The following is an 18,654-nucleotide window of genomic DNA, read 5'->3' as shown; positions in this document are numbered from 1 at the left end:
CGATGTTAAAAACATTATTTAAAACAAGGCAGTTTTCTTTTCCTTACAAAAGGTTTATTTGTGACGTTCAAAAAGACATTTTCTACTTCACATAGGAAGGTAATAGAACAAAAGGATATTAAAAAAAGGGGTACATCATTGTTTACAAGCAATGGAATGTGGTACAACCAACAAGCATAAATACATTTATCTTAACTCAAGTACTAGAAAGAAAAACAAAATGTTGAAAACAACAAAAGTCAACCAAAAAATGCACAGCTGCAGTGCGTACATACTGAGGGTGAGCGACATGGCAGACCTGAGCACTTCCTAGAAAATAAAATAACGTTCTAGAACCAAACGCTAATGTAACCACTTACGGTAAGCCTGATATTAAAAAGAAATAGCCAATCTACAAGCTCACAACGCATCGTGACGTATTGTAAGCTTGTAGATCGGCTATTCTCTCAAACCAGGTCTCGCCGTAAAATACGGAAGCCAGGGTTAATGTGGTTATTAAAGTAGCGAAATAGTAATTCAGTCCACTGGGAGGTTTTCTTTTTGCGTGTACAGTACGACATCACCATCATCACAACCCTTAAAGAACAAACATAGACGCTACAATTGAACCTAGAACTAGAGCTGGCTGCCGCTGTTTGCTCGAGGGGTGGGTTGGCTTTCACAACTTGAGCTTTTTCCTGCGCCCACGTCCATCTGGGGTCGCCTCAGACTTGCGTTTTTGTGCCTGGGGAAACATGAATGTAAGTGGTGGTAAATGATTAAAACATGGGAGAGAAAAGAAACCTGTCTCAGACTTTACAAGCAGATAGTTCTGCATGATTGTCAATGTGCTGCAGAATATTGTCAATGTGTAAAAATTCCTTATTCCACTGAGAGTAGAAAGAGAGAAAACACATTTCCCATCAGCATTAAATGCCATGCATTTAATGTAAGACAATTTGTTACCTTAATTTCACTGATGTGATTTTAATGCATTTTAAGCACTACTACATAGGAACTGTGAATCATGACCTTGCAATAATTTGAAAACTCATCATTTGAACTGTGACCACTGCTGCTAGCTGAGGATGGTGGTTGTCTTACCGAGCCAGTCTTTGGGCCTCGCTTCTTCTTTTCTGCCTTCTCTCTCTCCTCTAGTTCCATGTTCTCTCGCTCTATCAACGTGATCAGGGTGTTGCATCTCCTCTGGAGCTCCTGCACACACAAGCATGAATAGTCTTATAAATAATACCTTTATATCATATAATACAAAACAAACTGATACCACAGCGATACGCAAACACATTCAGGCCCCTTTTCCACCGGGGATGAACCGTTTCAGTTCTATTTTCCCCACCTAATATTTTTCACTGAAAATTCATTGTTGTCCTGTCTTTGTTTTTTGTATCATTGTGGAAAAAAGAAAATATGTATGACACGTTTGTCTAAATATCTTTATTAAATGTTTTTAATGAATTGGTTCAGAACCCTAAAAGTTGGTTCGGAACTGGAACTAAAAGATGGCCGCCGGTTCTGTGAAAGCGCCACGGTTCCAATAATCTAGAAAGGAACCAGTTCTAGAACCAAAGTTCCTTGGTGGAAAAGGGGTCTCATAGTCACAGGAACAGAGTAGGTAAAAACACTTCACCTACAGTAGGAGAGATTATCTCAGTACTCACCATGGCCGTCCTGGACTTGAGAAACCAGTCAAAGCGGAATTGTGGCGAGTTGCGGATGCACTGGCGCAGCTCGTCGTACACGCTCTCCTTGTCGAAGCCTAGCTTGTGTAGCATGCATATCAGGAAGCGGTCCTCCTCCTCCGTGTAGTTCTTTCCCTTGTTGGTGCCGTAGGAGATGCGCAGCTGGTGGAACGGGGCCTTGTAGCGCCCGATCTGAACGAACACACACAAACACACGTTAACTTGGATGTGATGGGAATAGAGCGTCGCAGTCACGCCCCCTTTCAGAATAACGAGTATTTATTTAAAGACCTTTTAAGCCTCGTACAAAGCTAACTCGAGTTGTGACAAATCATGTCAACAAACGCATGTTTTTGGGCCGAACAAATTAGAAACATTAGAAAGGAGTAGAAAAACCGGCAGACACTTCTTTTGTTGTTTTTCTTCTTTGTAATTATTTGTTCGGCCCAAAATATTGTTTTTGTTGTCATGATTTGCTTGAGTTGTCTTTGTCCGTGGCATAAACGTCTTTAAATAAATACTTTTTGAAAAGCCTATGGGGAAAATGAACAGGGAATTCACTTCTGGGTCTCTCATCGTCATGAAACGCTCTATTAAAAGACAAACTTTATCTGAATTTACAAAACAGGGAGGGCAGAGTTACTGTGCTAATTACAACTCTAAGAGACAAGTACGACTTTACGAGTGAAAGAGCTGAACATTAGCCATCTAACAAACTTAATTAGGTCTTTTAAACGGCAGTAGGATGGCATAATAGGCATATGGTGACGGTTTGCTACCTTGGAGTCCAGTGCCTTCTTAATGCTTATCCTCCTCTGGATCCTGGCCTCTCCTCTCTCGATCTGAGCCATGATCTTCTCAATGTCCTGAAGCTCGTTGCAGCGCTCCCAAAACACGGCTATTAGAAAACATGAGCACAGTATATTGATATACAGTACTAGAATATACTGTATATAAACAAATTACACTTTTCTCTCTCACTGTAGTCGTCCCCTATACAAACACAGGTGCTACCATGCACAGACAACATGCCAATAATCATACTTGTGTTGTGCAACAAAAATAGCAGGTCTACACGCTCACAACGTTTCGGGCCCGACACTGTAACTGTCCTACATTATGTAAGTAGCCTTGCCAAGCCATGAGGCCCATATCTCCCGTTTCTGTAGCGTGAGGCAGCTTGATGTACAAGTACACCCCCTGGACATGACGCTAGTATGTCACAGGGACTTACCCCCAATCCAACCCTTGATGCTGAGTGTCAAGCAGGGAGGCACTGGGTCCCTTTTTGTTTTTAGAGTCTTTGGTACTGTATGACCCGGCCGGGGATTGAAGTTGAACCCCGACTCCCAGTCTCAGGACGGACACTCTAACCACAAGGCCACTGAGCTGGTCCTACATTATGTAGAAATGGTGAATTGTTGCATTACCGGAATATTCCATGACTTCCTCAGGCGTCTTGCCCTCCACCTCTCTGGCGATGTTCTCAATGTCGTCTCTCCCCCACTTCTCGTTGGCTTTGATGAACTGATTAAAGTCACGTTTGTTCCAAATGGTGAAACCCTGCAGAGAAGAGAAGCAACTGGTGAAAACGTGTCCAGTAATGCAGAGGTGAGAAAGAATCCACCGGAGCAGCTCCGAACAGGGACGTGGTGGGCCCATAATTCAGCCCGGGAAGTGGAGTTGCGGAGGCCGCGTGCCGACAAAAAGAAACACCGACGAATCAAGGGCGTGCGAGCACATTTTAGGTCACTTTAGGTCCTACAGTGACCCAACAGGCTGCGCTGCAGGATGGCTGAGAGCGGCTGCTGTGCACAACATTATTATGTCACAAAGCAACATGATTATATAGGCTGATACCTTGTTAAAAGATAATTGTGTATCTTTCGAAATTAAATGTTTTTTTTGTTTGTTTTTTTTAGCTAGAAATTTATGTATTTAGCCACTTTATAATGATAGCAATTTATTCTGGTCCCAAGTTATTTTCAACGGTGCAGGTCTCCCTTTCCCAAAACAAATCAGTCCTTCCTTCTATGGCAGGGGTATTCGAATAACTGTCTACTCTAAATTTGCGAGAGAGTGAAAACAAAACAGACCCTCCCAGCAGGAGGCTCTGAATCAAGAGGCGAGAAGCTACAAATTAGGACAAATCAAACAGTTAAACAGAGGAGGGTACCGCTACACTCTTCAAACACTCAATTACTGCAACACTCTGCCTTGCCGTTCTTAATCCACCATGTGGCCGGGAGGGCACTGGGCGTCTGGGAAGCATTTCACATCTAATGCATTCTATTGATCAAACAGTCTCAGTACCTGTGAGAGAAGGTTCTCCTTCTCTTCCAGCTCCTCGTCCGACAGGGCCTCGGCCTCATCGATCTTGGCTTGTTCCTCCTTTTGGTGCTGGGCAGAGTTTGGCATTTCTGGGTTACGGGGAACCTGAAAGGGGAGGCAACGCACGGTCAGTTAGAGTTAGAATTTCATTCAATGTTAATGTGCTGGGGAAAAGGTTGTTATCAAGTGAGGAGGTGATTTGCATTACCTTGTAGCCAATGGTCTTCCTGTAATAGAGAATCTCTTTCTCGAGCAGCTCAAAGAGACGGGGAGGGAAGAACTGGAAGTCCTGGACATTGGGCTGCTTGGGTGGACGAGGAGCCTGGAAAGGAACAAGTGAGGTGTCTTCAAAAATGACTCGCAAAGTTTTAGGAGGTTCAGTAACTTGCTAATGTGAGCTATATTGGCTAAAATTCATTGTTTGGTATTTTGCTAAACTATAAATCTACATGGAATCCTTCCGTTGACACTGCTGAAACTCAAATAAAACCGTCTGTGTTAAGACGGATTACAGTTTAATGCATGAAAAGCCCCTTTTAAAACAGAAATAGACTGGCCCTACAGTACCTTGGGTGCTTTTGGCTCGCTGACTCTCAGTGCTTCTCTGAAGTAAGCATCCACAGCGTAGTTGGCCTTCCTCTCTCTCTTGGGCGGCTCAATCCAGTTGGTGATGACCTGAAGGAAGAGAGGGCAACATGAAATACCTGTACACATCTTTAAAATACTTACGTAATCCTTAAACGGCTGAAGATGCAGCATTTGCTACTTTACTATTATGAACAGGAAGAGGGTATGTTTTGATTAGATGTATTATTATATATTTCTAAAACACAATGTTTATTTGGATCTGCTCTGCAAGGAATTCATTAGATCATCACTTGAACAAGACTTCCATGAACTCAGGATGGGGGTAATGGTATACGAGTAGGTGAACTCAGGATGGGGGTACTGGTATACGAGTAGTACTCAGGATGGGGGTACTGGTATACGAGTAGGTGAACTCAGGATGGGGGTACTGGTATACGAGTAGTACTCAGGATGGGGGTACTGGTATACGAGTAGTACTCAGGATGGGGGTACTGGTATACGAGTAGGTGAACTCAGGATGGGGGTACTGGTATACGAGTAGTACTCAGGATGGGGGTACTGGTATACGAGTAGTACTCAGGATGGGGGTACTGGTATACGAGTAGAACTCAGGATGGGGGTACTGGTATACGAGTAGGTGAACTCAGGATGGGGGTACTGGTATACGAGTAGTACTCAGGATGGGGGTACTGGTATACGAGTAGTCAAGTATTTAACCCACCTTTTTCTTCTCCCTGTAGTCCTCTCCTTCAAAGTTGTAGACACTGGTGTTCTCTGTGTCCATGGAGAAGTTTCTCAGGGAGCTCTCGCCCATGTTGGACATTTTATCCTTCATCTCCATAGTCTAGTTAGCATAGAGGATTGGTATAGTTAAATCAAAGAAATAATACCCTGCGTTAAATAACATAAACAAACAATTAGTTTGTAATTATAAATATTATATGTGGCAATTTTATTTAATTTGACAGTACAATGGCAGAAGCGAAACACAAAAAAGACCAAGGTTTAAATTACAGTAACGTACGTGTCCCTGTAACGTAACGCCATTTTATTCTGTGTGTATGCTTGCTGATGTAGCCATCTTCATGGTCTCACACCTGCAATGTTTGTTCTCTCACCTTCTTCTCTCCCCGCTCCAGGATCACATTGATGTCGTCATCTGTGATGTCGCTCTCCTTAGAAGCGAACACGTGTGTGGCGCCGTGACGAATGATAGAAAGCATCTCGTCCTTGCCCAACTTGTTGGCGCTGGGGTCCACTAGTCTTCCTAAAATACAGGTGAATGTTTACATATCAAACTGCAATTAATTCGTCCCCACACATTTCGGTGTCGTCACTGCTGTTGTATTTTACTGACTCACCTGCCAGTGAGGAGCCACCTCTGGGAGGACATAGACAGAGCATTCGTCCTACTCCTCCCGCCCAACACTCCCCGCTGACAGGTGCCGCCCTCAGACCATAGCGGTACATGCAATGATCAATATCACGATTGGATTCCACTCACTACGAAGTAGTGAGGGACTAACCAGGACCAGTATGCAAATATAGGGCGGGTTTATCACCAGATGCATTTTTTTTAATTTGTCCCTTCCACACAAGAGGTTCCAGACTAATATCTCGCTGATATTAGTCCATGCCAGGCTAGGGGGAACCACGGTGGATTCTAACCCACAACCCCCAGGGTGATGGGCAGGGACCACTAAATGTTTTGGTACCTTGTTGGATGACGATGGAGTCCAGGCGGAGCTTCATCTCGGCTCTCTCCACGATCCTCTCCTCCACCGTGTTCTCTGTGATGAAGCGGAACACACGCACCTGCTTCTGCTGACCAATCCTGTGAGCTCGGTCCTGAGAGAGACGAGTGGGAACAGTTCCATTCATACAAAGCTATAGGAACATGGCTAGAAAAATAAGGTTGGGCGGTATTTCGGTTTCACGATTTGATACGGTTTAATTATATCATTAAAGGCGTAGTGAAACGGAAATGGTGGACATTCTTTTGGCATCCGTTGCTCATATGATGATCATGCCCTTCCAGGTATCATGGCAATATATCCTATTCCTATTATCATTTTACTCTGTGAAATAGAGTGGAGTACTGACCATGGCCTGCAGGTCGACTTGTGGGTTCCAGTCTGAGTCATAGAGGATGACTACATCAGCTGTGGCAAGGTTAATGCCCAGACCGCCAGCCCTGGTACTCAACATGAAGATGAACTTTGGGCTGTTGGGCTCATTGTATGCATTGATGGAGATCTGGAAAACACAAAACATGATGACGAGGCAAATTACTTGTTCGAATATGACTTAGAAGCTGTACTAATTCCAGTAGCCTACTACTAGATTTAATAATAATTCATGTCTACTTATGTATTTCTTTTAATCATATTTCAGTTTAATTACAGAATAGAGTTAAGAATGACAAAAAGTATGGAGAAGAGGATATCGAAATACAGATCAAAACATGCATTAGAACCAATGAGATGAGAGTTTCAAACAAACAGCCAACCTGTCTCTCCTCATGCGGGGTCTGACCGTCCAGACGACAGTAGTTGAAGTTCCTCCACATGCAGTAGTCCTCCAAGATGTCCAGTATCCTCGTCATCTGACTAAAGATCAGAATACGAGAACCTGCAAAAAGAGGGGTAGGAAGTTAGTGTCCGGCACTCAGATATACAGGAAACTGGGGCAGGTGGGCCAGTTAAGAGTAGACCACCGTCAAACGTCTCTGCTCACCCTGCTCCTTCATCTTAGGAAGCAGCTTGTCCAGGACAGCCATCTTGCCACTGTTGACCACCAGGTGGAGGTCGGTGGTGTAGGGGGGTCCAGGCTCAGCTCCGTCAAACAGGTACGGGTGGTTGCAGCACTTCCTCAGCTGCATGAGCACATTCAGCAGACGCATCTTGTCTGTCTTCCCTGCAGAGTTGAGGATGTCGATGTCCTTCATCAGAATCTTGGTGTACCTGAGTTTTATGACAATATTCATTGTAATGCATTAGTATTCAAAAACTTAATCTGTATAGCAATAAATTAACTAAAGGTTTATGATAGCAAAAACATTAGTTGCACCATTAACTATTACTAAGACATTACAACATTCTCTCTCTGTCTCTTAAACTTACTGGCAATACTAGTTAGGGACACTTACCACTCTCTTTGCATCTTGCTCAGGCCCACATACATCTTAACCTCTTTCTTAGGAAGCAGAGACTTCTCCACATCGGCTTTGATACGACGGAGCAAGAAGGGACGCAGGACCTAAACCAAAATACAATGTAGTTCAATGCAAAAAAAGCTGCCTGAATACACACTGAAGTTTTGCTGGTAAAAATATAACTATTCTCTGCAAGTAGAATATTCTCTGTCCTTAAACATACGTACAGTGTGAAGACGCTCCACAAGCTTTGTATCACCCAGGCAGTTGTTTGTGTCGAACCAGGAATCAAAGTCCTTTGAAAACAAACAGAAGCTCAATTAGTTTGTCGATGTGACATGCATAGTCTTCTAAATTGAGGGACCACAACATTAGTACATAAATATACCTCTGAGGAGTTGGACCACAACATTAGTACATAAATATACCTCTGAGGAGTTGGACCACAACATTAGTACATAAATATACCTCTGAGGAGTTGAAGACATCAGGCAGCAGGAAGTTGAGCAGCGCCCACAGCTCATGGAGGTTGTTCTGCAGGGGTGTTCCAGTCAGCAGGAGACGATTGGTGGTCTTGAACTCACGCACAATTTCTGACAGCTACAGTAAAAGGAAACGTATACATAATTATGACAAATTACCTTTTGTTCAAGGAGAATCAAACAAAGTTTTATTTCATGACATGCTTTAGAAAGAAATCTAATTTGTGCTCGATGTGATCCTGATTTCTTATTTAAGTGATGGAAGGCAGATGCCCTAACCTTTGATTTCTCATTCTTGATCCTATGGGCCTCGTCAATGACCAAGTACCGCCAGTTGAACTTCTTAAAGACTGCCTTCTCAATGATGAGCATCTCATAGGAGGTGACGCACACGTCCCACTCCCCCGGTAGCAACACGTCTCTGATCAGGGCCGTCTGGAGTAGAAAACAACCACATTTATTTCATAACATTACATTTACGGATGTTACAACTTGCCCACTTGCGAGCTTGTAGATCGTATATTTTCACTACTTCTTAATTCATATTTTTTTATTTCTGGAATAACTTTTAGCTTGTTTTAAAATTCATAAAATATATTCTTTAATATATTTTTTTTCTTTAATGTCGGAAAAGAACCCATTAAGACCCATAAAAAATGTGTCCGTTACCCACAAACCCACTGTTGGGGAAAAAGTGATCTAAACAACATACTGCAGTGCTGTGATGGAAAACAGCTGAATCTTGCTTGCCTTTATGCATTATGGATTAAGAGTGCAGAAGAAAATGTAAATCTTATAGTCTAGAGACATTAATGATCATGATTCATGAATAAATAGCCACAAACCAACAATGTCAGTCTGACCCCATGCCTACCCTCTGGTCTCGGTCTCCGATGAGGCAAACGGCGCGGAGTGAAGGCACCCAGCGCTTGAACTCGTTCATCCAATTGTAGAGGGTGGACTTGGGTACCAGCACCATGTGGGGTCCAGGGATGTTTCTGTAGTGCTTCATATAACCCAGAAGGGAGATGGTCTGCAGGGTCTTCCCCAAACCCTGAAGAGGGAAGAAAAAACATATGCGGGTTGTAAGTGAGAGAGCGAGTAACAGAGCCCACACACACATTTGTAATGGGAACATTTCTTTGCATGTACCATTTCGTCAGCGAGGATTCCATTGATTCCGTTCTCGTACAGAGAGATGAGCCAGTTTAGACCACGGACCTGGTAGTCTCTCATTTTGCCCCCTTTGACATCTGGTTTTGGATATGCAGAGAAACATGACTTTGTTAGGAACTTCATAAATGGTAAATGGTGCATTTATATAGCACCTTTATCCAAGGCGCTTTACATAGATTGTGCATTACATTCACCCATTCACACATACATTCATAGACTGATTGCGGCAGAAGCCATGCAAGGTACCAACCAGCACATCGGGAGCAATTTGGGGTTCAGTGTCTTGCCCAAGGACACTTTGACATGTAGACAGGAGGAGCCAGGATTCGAACCGCTGACCCATGGATCATTGGACGACCTGCTCTACCTCTTGAGCCACAGCCGCATAACAGTTGCCATTGGCATAATACTGTTGTTTCTCAAGCAAAAGCAGATACTTTATGCAGGTGTTGGTGGCAGTGAACTGGCTATTTTTTCAGTTCCCCCAAAAAGACTAAACGTAAACCTGAATCTGAATTAGTGTCCTTGAGCAAGAAATTAAATGTACACCTGAAGTGGCCACAGTGGAAGACTGCCTGACCTTTTAAATATTTAAATGTATGATTTTAAGGCAAGTCATTGACCTTTATCAACATCTTCCTTGAAAAATCTAATTTTCACAAAATAATATGCTTACAGGAAGGAGAGTTGTCAAAGCGTGTGCAGATGTTAGTGGTTTTGTTGCTCTCGCTTAGAAGTTCCTCATCTTCCTCTTGCTCTGTGCGACGATGACGATTACTGATGAATATAGAAGATATGATCAATATTTATTAAGATGAGAGGGGTCAGTAGAAAATGTTTTCTAATGAGACAGCTGTGCTAAATGGACACAAAACTATACACACCAAAAAACACAGTATAACTGTATACAATGTAAGCAGATATGATATATCCCCAATACTTATTTACATTGTAACTAAAAAAAAAAACACAGTCAGGGCAAGATAGTGACTCAATGTTATAGTGTGATAGGTCACAAAACATTGTGGCGCTAAGTGCGGATTGGAGCAACCTGGGGCCCCCAACTTGGCTCCTACACCTCCTACACCCGACTATTGTTTGGTGCGGATCTGATGAGTCTGTGGCACCCAGGCGCCCCAGTGTGGCTATTGTGACAGCAGACCCCTGAAGAGTGTTTGTGGCAAGTTTGGGATGGGAGCAACAGTCTGTCTCCACAATTTACGTTTGTGACGTGCACCATCTACCCACCGTCGGTGACACTATAGGCAATTAGGATAGGATAAGATGTAGTCATATACTCACTCTCCAATAGAAAGCAAGTTTTGCTTCTCATCTTTCTTGACACGGGGACTCCCTGGTAGGTCACTTGAGTCAAAGAAGAAATGGTTCAAAACATTGTGGCGTTTAGTGCGGATTGGAGCAACCTGGGGCCCCCAACATGGCTCCTACGCCTGGTATGACTATTGTTTGGTGCGGATCGGATGCGTCTGTGGCACCCAGGCGCCCCTGGTGTGGCTATTGTGACAGCAGAAACCTGAGGAGTGTTTGTGGCAAGTTTGGGATGGGAGCAACAGTTTGTCTCCACAATTAACGTTTGTGACGTGCACCCACTGTCGGTTGACACTATAGGCAATTAGGATAGGATAAGATGTAGTCATATACTCACTCTCCAACAGAAAGCAAGTTTTGCTTCTCATCTTTCTTGACACGGGGACGCCCTGGTTTCATCTTCAGTGGAGACGTGGGGGTCTTCTGTGCTGCTGGTTGAATGAAATGAGCAAACACCTCTGTTTGCTTCAACAGATACTCAAATCTGTTGGTCCGGTCTGTTGCCTATTTATATGACGCAAAAACAAGGACAGAAAAAAGTTATAATATTTCATTTCACAATAACAAAAAGTACAATAAATCATGTAAATCCCATGGTTACACTGCAAGTAGTGGTGTCGTACCATCTTCTCTTCATATCCTTCCTTCGTCTGGGATGAGGTCGCATCTTGCCCATCTGCTCCAGCTTCTGATGAGGACGCATCCGGCCCTTCTGGCCCAGTTTCTGAGGATGACTCCTTTCCAGCCTCTGATGAGTCTGATTTCTCCTAAACAATAACAAACAGCACAAAGGGAAATCTAGCTTAAATACTGCAGCATACCTCACTTAATTTCAGACCAAAACAAAGACATGGTCAAGACAGCTGACCTGCTTTCATGATGTCTTGGCTGGTACAGTCAAAACGGTTTATACAACAGGTTACAGGAATTCATTATATATTATATATATATCATATATCATAGATATATAACAGCATAGTCTAAGTCTACTTGCCAGAATGTGAACCCAGGCATGTTGAGTACACCAAGGTTTTATGTTAGAAATGTTGAGTATGGGTCCCCAGGATCATAGCATGTAGAAACTGACGGATGCTAACTTGCATATGTTGAGCAATTTTCATAATTGGCATATGTCAATCTAGGGGGTTTTCATGATGCTGAATCCATTCAAAGCATTAGTTTCGCACAAAAAACACTCCTTTGGCTAAAATGGCCATAGCCGTCATCACATTTAAGCACATTTGGTAGTTCCTTTGGGAACCCTCGGTTACCTTTTCTGAAGTTTGGACGCGGTACCCTAGTATCCTTTTTGACAGTCACGCTGTATTTCCTTTTAATGTCCATATTAATGAAATCCACATGTCACACAAACATACACAATGCAATGCAATATAACTGTACAAAGAAAATAACAGGTAACACAATTGCATGATGGTAACCATGGCAACGAATGGTGTCTGTTTCCTGTTTCTGCACAACTGTTTTTTATACCCAGCACCCTAATCAAGGGAACTTGATTCAGCTGGAGCAGCCTGGAGGGGCACTTAGAGCACTTCAAGTCAAGGGACTGGACCGACTGGTTTCAGAAAGGGCCTAGGGTACCGCGACCAAACTTCAGAAAAGGTAACCGAGGGTCCCCAGACTCCCCAAAGGGGCTACACATTTGGGCAAGTGGCTATGGTCGTTTTAACCCAATGAGTGTTAGATTGACATGCATGATGAAACTTTGACTTTGTTAATGGTATGGTCACATATTATGCCAATTATGAAAATTGCTCAAAATTATGCAAGCTGGCATCCATCAGTTTCGACATGCTGGGGACCCATACTCAATTATGACTATTTCTAATTGTAACATAAAACCTTGGTGTACTCAACTGTCCGGGTTCACAATGGGGCTCTAGGGCTGGCAAGTAGACTAGTATTGATTGATTGAAATATTTATTAACAGTTTGTAGAATTACAGTACATTTCAAGCACAAACTCAATACAAAGACTGTTAACTGAGTGGACGACCCAATTAAGCATTACACAGGGGTACAGGGTACAACAGGCAGTACAGTCAAAAGTTATGTTAAGGATAACACAAAAAGCCCAAAGGACTTGTTTCCATTGTGTCTGACCTGTACCAGCTAGGGGTACAGAGGTTCGCACTTCGCTAGGATGGATGGATCACAGTTTGCAACGCAAGTTCTTTGCGAACATAACATCATTAACATGAATCATCCGAATAAACGAAACCACGCATTGAGTGAGTCGAGTATAGAACAATGACCACAGTGCAGCTAGTGGCTAGCAGCGGGGCCAGGCTAGCAGCAGCTCTTTCTTATGAAACACACATTGGTAATGGCTAGCTCATCCGCTAACAACAGAACAGAGACACTTCCAACCGGTTCTATTCCAGAGACACGGACTGGGGACGGAGTCTGGGACACCCAACAGATAGGAGGTAGAACACAAACTCGATGGACTTTTAACGGGATGATGTGTGGTGGACCACCGTCCCCTCATGTCTCTCACCTCCACTCCTCCGACTGTCTCTGCCACTTCAGCCTGTTCTTCCCGCTGTTCCACGCTGTTTGCACTTTCGGACATTTTGGCCAAATGTACCGTTTAGATTTGGAAAAATCCCGTTATCCCGTGTGGTGAGGTGTCTTTGTGGCTCCGCTGAACTGCCTTTCTTGATTTAACAGTCTGGCGTGGTAAAAGCAGTGATCGCAATGTTTATGAAAGACAGAGTGGATATGATGATGATGACCACACGCAGCTAACTGCTAGTCTCTCTCCGTCATTCACCCGCGTTCTAACCTCGCGTCACCGGGCTTTTTCCACCACAGAGGAAAACACAGCGCCAACTCCAACTGTGCAGCCAGTGTTGCCAGATTTTGCGAGAGACAAGCCTAGCAACCATGGTCTATGCATGAAAATAAGCCAAAGGAATAATATTAGAAAATAGAGTCATACAATTTTAACAGTTCCCCACAACAGATGATATCCTTCTAATGAAATGATAAATGAGTGGCAATGTTATCACATACATGGGTTTCATAGAGGCAAATGTGATAAAATGGCAACAAATGTAAAAAAAAATAATAATAAAAAATAAGAAGAATACATTGAGGAGCACTCATTCAAGGCTTCTTCGATTATGCATGCAACTCTCCGCGAGAGTGCCCTATGGTCACTGCAGGGACACCCGTGGAGCACGCAAGGCTCCGAACATGTACGAAAGCAAAATATAAGGAGCCTACCCTCTTGTCCCAAATGTTATAGAGACATGCGTGGTGCTTGTACAATGTATTAGTCCGTAATTTTCAATAAAGAAGTGTTTTAATCTTGTCTGTGACCGAACGCCACCAATGCCCTCCCCTCGTTTACCTCCGGGTTACATTGAGCGTAATTCCCGTTTTACCGGATGCGCCCCCTCACTACCGCTATTGGGAATTTCCGACAGAATCGGCCACAAACGGGGGTAATGTTCTGAGCCTTAATTTATATATTGATTTTAAATGCACAACTCTAGTGCTCACTAGAACAGGCGTATTGCAATTTGCAATGCATCCGGATCCTGGTTTTTAGACCACAAGTCTGTCAGTGGACGGTGTGGACCACGTCCACATGACATAAACCACGTTGCAGTTGCTGTATAGTACAACAATGATAGTACATTAGTAGTCCCCCCCACCTATAGCCTACACTTGTACATAATACATGTATTTGTTTTCACAACATACGTTTCATTTGCTACATTGAATCTTATCGTGCTTGCCTGCTTGGTCTTAAATGTTTTTATTATTATTTATATTCAGCGACTAGTGTCAAATGACGTAACTTCCTGTAGCCAGGGTTGCCAAGTCCGCTTATTATATGCGATTTTGGGCTTATTTGTATGTAAAGGCTATTGGTTTTTTGATTGATTGATTGAAATATTTATTAACAGTTTGCAGAATTAAAGTACATTTCAAGCACAAACTCAATACAAAGACTGTTAACTGTGAGTGGACGACCCAATTAAGCATTACACTTGTTTACAAGAGGGTCCACCATGTCCAATTCATCAAAACATTCAGAGACGTACAATTTACAATTTAGGCATTTAGCAGACGCTCTTAATCCAGAGAGATTTACATTAAGCAAGAGGTGTAAAATTCACAGCAGCAGACCTTCTACTGTGGTCAATGCTCAAAAAAGTACCGTTTCCAGACCCAGAATGGACACTGGACAAAGAGGCCTCCGCGAGGCAACTATCTGGACATACCCACGCGTTCGGGGAGATGTCCTCTACCACGCACCCCACTCTCCGCTAAGCGGGAGAGGTGTAAAATTCACAGCAGCAGACCTTCTACTGTGGTCAATTCTCAAAAAAGTACCGTTTCCAGACCCAGAATGGACACTGGACAAAGAGGCCTCCGCGAGGCAACTATCTGGACATACCCACGCGTTCAGGGAGATGTCCTCTACCACACCCCACTCTCCGCTAAGCGGGAGAGGTGTAAAATTCACAGCAGCAGACCTTCTACTGGGGTCAATGCTCAAAAAAGTACCGTTTCCGGACCCAGAATGGACACTGGACAAAAGACTGGTTGGAATAACGTGTTCCTTCCACGCGCTACATCTAACCAGGGAAACTCCCCCATGTCAGGTGTAAAGGAGCAACTTGGACACTCATGCATGAGGGAAGCATGAGTTCAAGTCCGTTGCTCTCCCCAGGTTGGCGGAGGGTGTGTAGAGCCCAGGATCACATTAGATAATTGACACAGGGGTGAAAAATGGAAGGCAGCATTCAGGAGAATAGTTTTTTTTTTCTTTTTCCCCAAGTCTCCTGAACTAATTTGTTTCGAACTGTACACTGCATCTCCAGAATATAAAGAGTGCAGGGTTGCGTCCTGAAAATAGCTGATCTACAAGCTCTCAATGCGTCGCAGCGTGACGTGTTGAGATCTTGTAGATCTGCTATTTTGAGCCCCTGCCTCCTCTAACACACTCTGCACGTGCCAGGTAACAGGCGTTGACACTAAGGGTTGCCCACCTGCCCCTGGCAGGTACATATAACTTTGGGGCAGGTGGAGTCTGCTTTCATGTTGCCCCGACCATGCAGGCGAGTGCTCTTTTCTTTTTTTTATCCCACGATTTTGTAACCCATTTTTCACCCCTGTGTCAATCATCTAATGTGATCCTGGGCTCTACACACCCTCCACCAACCTAGGCCCCATATATAGGGGACAAGGGGAGAGCAACAGACTTGAACTCATGCTTCCTTCATGCCTGAGTGTCCAAGTTGCTCCTTTACACCTGACAGGGGGGAGTTTCCCTGGTTGGACGTAGCGCGTGGAAGGAACACGTTATTCCAACCAGTTCCTTTCCCCTCCATCAGGCGCCCCGGCCGGCCAGGGGGAGGCAGTTTAGTGACCAGGATTACTGCTTGTTTTTTGTGAGGGTACCTACCCTAGGGGACACGGGGAGAACATGCAAACTCCACACAGAAAGGCCCTTTCGCCAACCGTGCCTTCGGGTATGGGCACTGATGACGCGGAGGAGGAAACACGCCTCCAGCACCCACAGCGTCCCGAGCGGGAATCGAACCCAGGACCTTCTAGCTGTGAGGCGACGTGGTCTGCCACATAAAGTAGTCCCTGACTCCCTGGCTAAGCAATAATTGATTGATTGATTGAAATATTTATTAACAGTTTGCAGAATTACAGTACATACACTACAGAGTGAACACAAAGCAACAGTTCTCCTCAACTTTCTTATTTTTTGAGTTATAGGCCTACATTGTTTTAATGTAGCCTACTGCCTGCGGCCTCAATCTCAAATACAATGAATGAATGAAGCCAGGTTTGGATATGACATTGTAGCCAGAATAATGATCAAATTAATAATGTATAGGCCTACTTCGTTTTTCTTCTTTTTACTATCATTACTGAAACCAAACAGCACATGTTGCCAATACAGACCGAAATCAGAGTGAATAATGTCTTTCCTCCCAGCAGCAGCATGCGATATTTCACTCACAACACACCAGGCGCATCTCTTCCACTACAGTGAACGGCAGAGTGACTGATGTTAGTTTGCCTCAAACTTTACTCTTTTACCTGCTTTTTTACTAACGCTAACATTACAAGTAAGACGCGCAAACGCGGGAAGCAAACGCAGCTCGTGTGTGTGTGGTTGTGTGTGTGTGTGTGTGTGTGTGTGCTACAGCTGCGCCCTGTGTGTGTGTGTGTGCTACAGCTGCGCCCTCTGGTGGCGGGCGGGTGGTGTCACAGCGGGACAGACACACAGACAGACACACAGACATGAGCAGCAGGGTCTCATAGTAAGTGGCTCACTGCGTTCGCAACAAAGATGCCCAGAACATCGAGATGAACCTGTGTAGTTTATGGCTGCTCCAACAGTAGTGGCAACATACAAAATAAATAAATACGGAATGTCAAAATATCCACCGTGGTGGCTGAGACCAGAGCCATTGAGTAATGGTTGAGACAAAGCAGTGAAAGGTCCTGAAAGATACATAATTTCAGTCTTACCCAATACCCAATCTTTCTGTTTTATGAACACAAGGCTGCTGTATTTTATACCTCATACTAAGCATTTAAAGTATGAGGTATAAAGTACAGCAGCCTTGTGTTAATAAAACAGAAATATTTGGTATGTATCTTTCACTGCTTCGTCTCAACCATTACTCAATGGCTCTGGTCCCCGCCAACGCGGTGGATATTAGACATTCCGTATTTATTTATTTTTTATGTTGCCACTACTGTTGGAGCAGCCATAAACTAGGCCTACACAGGTTCATCTCGATGTTCTGGGCATCTTTGTAATGTTAGTGTTAGTAAAAAAGCAGGTAAAAGAGTAAAGTTTGAGGCAAACTAACATCAGTCACTCTGCCGTTCACTGTAGTGGAAGAGATGCGCCTGGTGAGGGTTTTACCCCCGCAGCTACGTCGAGTCCGCCTACAGGAAATACGTAGGCTGCGACCATGAGACCCGCTACGGAATCGGTCTATACAGGGAGGGGGAAAAGGAGGGGGGAGGGCGGTGGGAGGGATTCAGATTTTACGGGGGCCAGTTTCGAATTGCAGCCTTCCGTAGGTGCCCTTTGAGAGCGGTTTTGAAGGAGTCAAGGGATTAACATGTCTTAATGACTGTTGGTAGGGCGTAATTTAGTCTCTTGTTTGTGTCGAATCTGGGTTGTACATGGTTTGTTGCACTCCCTCTGGTGTTGTGGGTGTGGACTTCGTTTACATTAAGGAAGTATTTAGACAGGTACATGGGTATCTTGGTGGTGTATCGAATCTTGTGGACCAGACCCATTGCAAGATGCTGTACTCTGTCGTCGACCCTAAGCCATTCCAGCCTGTCAAAGTGGGTAGGGGTGAGGTGGGTTCTGGGGGTGAGGCCAAGTAGGAGCCTGACCAGGTGCTGTGGTACCAAGAGGTGCATGCAGAATTTATGAAGTGAGTGGTGCAACTCCGTGCGTCCGAAACGGTTGAGAAATGACAGAGTTACCGTGTGGGCGTCCCGTCCCTCTACGCGCTCCAAACAAATGGTCTCCGCTAAATCTGAAACAAAAAGCAAACATCATGTGCCCATGGTGAAATAATCAAAATCTGTGACACTCAATAATATTTGATTTGCTAATACATTTTGTGCCATGCATAAATGCATTATTGAACATTACATTTCAAAAACACAATGTCACCACTGCACCAGTCCTATTTGTAAATATTAAGTCTTCACCAAGAAGATAAAGAATACAGAGGAGTCAACCGATGATGTGTTGTACTCACCAGACAGGTCGGGACATGACATAGTGAATGTCAGGCCTCTGGAAGCCATTGAAGGTGGAGGCAGTGGCCACAATGTAGGTGCCCATGTTCTCAGGAGCCAGTCGCCCACCTTCATGTCAGGCA

At 44.0% G+C, this 18,654-nt stretch overlaps 1 protein-coding gene across 2 annotated transcripts in view; it reads right to left on the bottom strand.

Moving 5' to 3' along the window:
* Positions 1-26: 26 nt before the first annotated feature.
* Positions 27-18,654, bottom strand: part of smarca5 (SNF2 related chromatin remodeling ATPase 5) — a 342,548-nt gene continuing 323,920 nt past the window's right edge. The window contains exons 2-26 of one of the 2 annotated variants that reach the window (XM_083765319.1): positions 13,260-13,520; positions 11,363-11,506; positions 11,077-11,243; positions 10,713-10,775; positions 10,087-10,187; positions 9,387-9,487; positions 9,109-9,288; positions 8,514-8,669; positions 8,221-8,352; positions 7,980-8,048; positions 7,747-7,856; positions 7,335-7,561; positions 7,108-7,229; positions 6,702-6,854; positions 6,314-6,446; positions 5,717-5,865; positions 5,320-5,442; positions 4,578-4,685; positions 4,219-4,332; positions 3,993-4,115; positions 3,110-3,242; positions 2,459-2,577; positions 1,659-1,871; positions 1,084-1,194; positions 27-724 (exon numbers count right to left, since the gene is read on the bottom strand). In XM_083765319.1, coding sequence (XP_083621445.1) covers positions 659-724; positions 1,084-1,194; positions 1,659-1,871; positions 2,459-2,577; positions 3,110-3,242; positions 3,993-4,115; positions 4,219-4,332; positions 4,578-4,685; positions 5,320-5,442; positions 5,717-5,865; positions 6,314-6,446; positions 6,702-6,854; positions 7,108-7,229; positions 7,335-7,561; positions 7,747-7,856; positions 7,980-8,048; positions 8,221-8,352; positions 8,514-8,669; positions 9,109-9,288; positions 9,387-9,487; positions 10,087-10,187; positions 10,713-10,775; positions 11,077-11,243; positions 11,363-11,506; positions 13,260-13,334 — 3,192 coding nt within the window. In that variant the 5' untranslated portion in view covers positions 13,335-13,520 and the 3' untranslated portion in view covers positions 27-658. The remainder of the gene's footprint in view (positions 725-1,083; positions 1,195-1,658; positions 1,872-2,458; positions 2,578-3,109; positions 3,243-3,992; positions 4,116-4,218; positions 4,333-4,577; positions 4,686-5,319; positions 5,443-5,716; positions 5,866-6,313; positions 6,447-6,701; positions 6,855-7,107; positions 7,230-7,334; positions 7,562-7,746; positions 7,857-7,979; positions 8,049-8,220; positions 8,353-8,513; positions 8,670-9,108; positions 9,289-9,386; positions 9,488-10,086; positions 10,188-10,712; positions 10,776-11,076; positions 11,244-11,362; positions 11,507-13,259; positions 13,521-18,654) is intronic. The other variant, XM_083765320.1, reaches the window with a different exon arrangement.

Source organism: Protomyctophum parallelum, assembly GCF_964188405.1.
Source record: "Protomyctophum parallelum genome assembly, chromosome: 5".
Taxonomy (NCBI): Eukaryota; Metazoa; Chordata; class Actinopteri; order Myctophiformes; family Myctophidae; genus Protomyctophum; species Protomyctophum parallelum.
This window is presented reverse-complemented; position numbering and strand designations above follow the sequence as displayed.